The 5000-nt window shown below is 37.5% G+C and overlaps 1 protein-coding gene across 7 annotated transcripts in view; it reads left to right on the top strand.

The window, feature by feature from the left end:
* The window catches only part of LOC144974395 (uncharacterized), a gene marked incomplete at its 3' end in the record, with an annotated part of 142128 nt that overhangs the window by 40081 nt on the left and 97047 nt on the right, over positions 1-5000 (top strand). For all 7 annotated transcript variants that reach the window (XM_078917236.1, XM_078917235.1, XM_078917240.1 and 4 more), the window contains 2 exon segments: positions 2631-2765; positions 4639-4746. In XM_078917236.1, coding sequence (XP_078773362.1) covers positions 2631-2765; positions 4639-4746 — 243 coding nt within the window.

Consider the following 5000-nt stretch of genomic DNA (forward strand, 5'->3'; position numbering starts at 1 on the left):
GTAGAGCACTTGGTTTCAACACAAAGGGATTCGTGTCAATCACGAGTGAAATCAATAATTTTTTTTATCCCTCTGCACACCCAACAGTGATTGGGCAACTGCTGCTGTTTGATCTGCCAGAGAGTATTTTGTGATAGTATTGCGTCCTATCTACAGTGCAGCAAGCACTGTGAGAACCTGATATAAACTCCGACTCTTTGGGCCATATGACTCTGAAGGACTACTAACAAATCTTACTAATCTTATATTGTATTAGATCATTCAATGTTAGGTAAATATTTTGTCTGTTTATTTATTTCTCCGGCAATAAAAAAATTGATAGAACTTTTTTAAAAATTTAAGTGTGCCAGGCATCTCAGATCGGTTTTATTTATTTATTAAATCATTTTTTAAAGTTTAACCACTTTGCAATGATTCCGAAAACTAGAAGTAGAGAAATTATTAAAATATGAAATGATCAAATACTTAATAAATATTCAATTAATTATTTCTTAAACATTTTAATGTCAAATTGACAACATTATGTTTGTATTTCCCATATCTTATTATATTGCCTTTGCACTCGAGAATCTTCATCTTTTAAAAATAATATCAAATTGGCATACTGGTGAGGGGCGGGAGGTGGGGGTGGGGGGTGAAGTACCAGAGTGGTTAAGGCATTGCACTGTGACCTCGTAATCCTTCTCCCCCGCTTCAGGTACTTTCTTCTTTTTCCTTAGGCAATATCATTAACCCCCAATTCTCTCACTTTGGACAACATGGGTAATTTCCGATGACATCAGACATCTTGTTTGATGGATTATCTAAATTCCTTCATGGAATGCCTCTTGGAGGATATCCATTGATGCCTTGGTGGAAGGGCTTAATAAAAACAATGGTTGGTCATTATGTGTCCTCTTCGACAATGAGTTTTTTATTTTTTTTATTTTAATTTGAGAATTGATTTGACTTGCATATTTTTGACTCAACTTCTAAAACGGTATTAAGCCGGGCTAAATGAGGTGATGGAAATTGTTGAAGACACAAATTGAATGTTAGTAACAACAAGATATGAAGTGAATAGAAAAGTGCCAGAAGACAATAGAGAATAAAAATTTTTCGCGGCGGTGGTGGGGTTTGAACCTGCGACCTTATTGGTACGACAACTCCGCCTGGCAGGTGAGAGCGTGGCTCTACCGTGTGAGCTATCCACGAACACAAAAATATTCGTTTCAAACCCAAAGTCATTACTAGATCCCTCTCTCACCCACTTCTTGAGACCGCCGATTCGTTCGTACACCACCATCGCGAATAATTTTGACCAGCAGTTAAGCTTAATAGCCAATATTCTCAACACAAACATATAACATAGAAACGATTGAGACATTGAGTATGCTCCGGTGTATGGGGTGAATTTTTAATTCAGAAAAGTGAGTGGAGCAGGCACTTATGTTGGTAACAACAAGATATGAAGTGAATAGAAAAGTGCCAGAAGACAATAGAGAATAAAACATTTTTCTTAAGAAGTGGGTGAGAGAGGGATCTAGTAATGACTTTGGGTTTGAAACGAATATTTTTGTGTTCGTGGATAGCTCACACGGTAGAGCCACGCTCTCACCTGCCATGCGGAGTTGTCGTACCAATAAGGTCGCAGGTTCAAACCCCACCACCGCCGCGAAAAATTTTTATTCTCTATTGTCTTCTGGCACTTTTCTATTCACTTCATATCTTGTTGTTACCAACATAAGTGCCTACTCCACTCACTTTTCTGAATTAAAAATTCACCCCATACACCGGAGCATACTCAATGTCTCAATCGTTTCTATGTTATATGTTTGTGTTGAGAATATTGGCTATTAAGCTTAACTGCTGGTCAAAATTATTCGCGATGGTGGTGTACGAACGAATCGGCGGTCTCAAGAAGTGGGTGAGAGAGGGATCTAGTAATGACTTTGGGTTTGAAACGAATATTTTTGTGTTCGTGGATAGCTCACACGGTGGAGCCACGCTCTCACCTGCCAGGCGGAGTTGTCGTACCAATAAGGTCGCAGGTTCAAACCCCACCACCGCCGCGAAAAATTTTTATTCTCTATTGTCAAATTGAATGTTATGAATCTTGGAGATAATTTATATTTATTATGTGGAGAATAGATACCATTTCTTACAGTACAAATAATTAAAGCTCCTATTTCTCATCACTTCAATTCTAAACTAACTTTTGAGAGTCCGAAATAAACTGGCATTCTACCCTTTTAACACGACGATTCAATTTTCGATGCGTTCTCAATGTAAAGAGAAAGTCCGAGATGTGAGAGCAATGTGAACCAGACCAAATCGCAAGGCAAATTATTATATCTCCGAACGTAACTGCCCTTCTGGTCCCTCTCTGTGTGATCTCCATTGCTCTTCCAGTAATTTCTTTTTGTTTGATTTCCAGGGCTTCTTCATTGTAAAGGAACTTTTCTGAAACGTCAGTATGATGTATATATATATATATATATATATATATATATATATATATATATATATATATATATACATATATATATATATATATTATATCGCCGAGTGTAATCGTCCTACTAACTAGCCCTTCTCTGCAGTATTGTCTCCATTGCTCTTCCAGTAAAATCTATGTATTTGTTTTCCAGCGTTTCCTCAGTGTAAAGGAAAGACCTTGAAATGTGAGAATGATGGATACCAGACCATTGTACACGGCAAATGTCAATGTAACTGTCCCACTGGCCTTGACCCAGCTGATTCTTGTCGTTCTCCATTGAAAAAGAGTAAGTTGCTAACTCAGAATAACGAATATAACAGATTCAAAAAAAAAATGTTACAAAACATGGAATGTTTCGAGCGAAAACCTTCTCCAGCAAATGACAAAAACAATAAAAAATATCAATACATCACTTAAATCCAGACAAATGGCAAAGAAATGTTTGGGACTGCTGTCTACAAGAAAAGGAATCTTTAACTTTTCCAAGGAAGGAACTAAATTTCACTCAGTCCTTTATTATTGTTTCTAGACAGGCATTTAATCGATCTGTGCTCAATGCATTCTATCAATCAGACTTAAAACTTTTAAGGTTACACATAGATTTGTGAGTTGGTGCGTTATATCCGGCTGGCAGATGTTTTGAGTACCTTAGCTAAAGCATAGCATCATATGTTTACATTTCAAGATTCTTTTACTTGTGGTCAGCCTTACCAAACATTTCTCTGTCATCTGTCTGGATTTTAAGTGATGGATTCATGTTTTTTTGGGGGCGAAGTGGATGAGTGGTTAAGGAATTGCACGCGACCCGGAAGGTCTCGGGTTCGAGCCCCGCTCTAGGGACTTTCGTTTTATTTTTCCTTGAGCAAGATTATTAACCCCCAATTTGCTCACTTGGACAACATGGGTGGTTCCTGTTGACATCAGACATTTTGTTTGATGAATGATCTATATTCCTTCGTGGAACGCCTAGGCGACGATGTCTTATGATGTCGTGGCGGAAGGGCATAACATTTTTTAAAAATGTTTTTAAATTGTTTTTGTTATTGGTTGAAGAAGAATTTTGATCCTGAAACATTCAATGCTTAGTGTTATTTTATTGAAGCTGTAATATATTCAAGTTTGTTCATTACCTTGTATTCCACAGTTTCTAGTTGTAGCTTAGTATCACTTTGACTTAAATAATAATAATGCTGAAAACTTATATAGCGCTATAACTCCGAGACATCAGACTCTTAGCGCTTAAATTAAGTAACTAATTCAAAACCTTCCTTTGTCATTTCCCGCCTTCTCATCATAGGTCTCCTCATCTTCTTATTATATTCTCATCTTCCATTTCATTTCATTTTCTTTTTATTCTTTTCTATACTACTTTTTCAAATATTTGAATAACAATAAAACAATAGGTTTATTTTACATACTGATGTGATGATAAACCTTAGATTTGATTCTTACTTTTTAAACACTGGATTGATGTCTTAATGCTAGTTTCTTTAACGAAAAACTTTAAAATAAATGAATATACTTGAGTTTGTGCATTTATATAGCGCAATATCCACTAAACATGTTCAAATCGCTTTCAAAGGGTCCCTAACCGATATCAACACGTAATATATAGAACGAGACATGACACCTGTTAGGATATTACATTTTTTTAAAAATGGCAACGCTGTTAACGTCCAAGTACTCATTTTACACCTGAGTATGATGAGAGAATGTGAGTAAAAAGCTTTTCCCAAGGACTCGACTATGTGTTGAGTGAGGCTCAAACCCATTAACTTAAACTTGAGGGTGAGTTTTTCTATCAATCAATAATCATAAATGTCCTCAAAGCATAATATGAGAGACCTCTAGCCAATAGCAACACATAGGTGATATTGCATTATTTTCCGACAGAGACAATGCTGTTAATGACCAAGTAATCGTTTTACACCTGGGTATGGTGAGAAAATGTGAGTAAAGAGCCTTTTTCAAAAAATCAACTATAAGCCACTCAGAACGGGACTTAAACCCAGAACTTTCCAAGCTAAAGGTGAGTGTCCTACCACTAGACCGTATAGCTCCACATCACTAACTGGAATAATAATACTAGTCAGTTTGTTAGCTCTGTTACTGTGCTTTGTAATAAAGAAATATTCCCTTCCTTTTTTTCCGAATTGTAGTCACATCAGCCACATGGCCAAAAGGGTCATACGCCTTACCAAAGGTTGATCCAGCATGTCCAGGCAGTGGCTCGTTTCAAAATGGCAAGATCATTACCATTGTGGAAGGTAACTCTTTCATTACCAAATCTAGAAGCCGCTCTATTCCCCCCCCCCCCCATCTCTCTCTCTCTCTCTCTCTCTCTCTCTCTCCCTCTATCTCTCAGTCTCTCTCTGTCTCTCTCTCTTTCTCTCTCCCTCCCCCATTCCCTTGCACACACACACACACACACACACACACACACACATGTGCCTTTCTCGGTTTCAACCCTCTCCTCTCCAACCCCCCCCCCCCACCCTCTTTTCTACCCTCATCACAAATT

This window comes from Berghia stephanieae, chromosome 6 (assembly GCF_034508935.2).
Source record: "Berghia stephanieae isolate SIO BIC M18660-M18661 chromosome 6, UCSD_Bste_1.3, whole genome shotgun sequence".
Classification (NCBI taxonomy): Eukaryota; Metazoa; Mollusca; class Gastropoda; order Nudibranchia; family Aeolidiidae; genus Berghia; species Berghia stephanieae.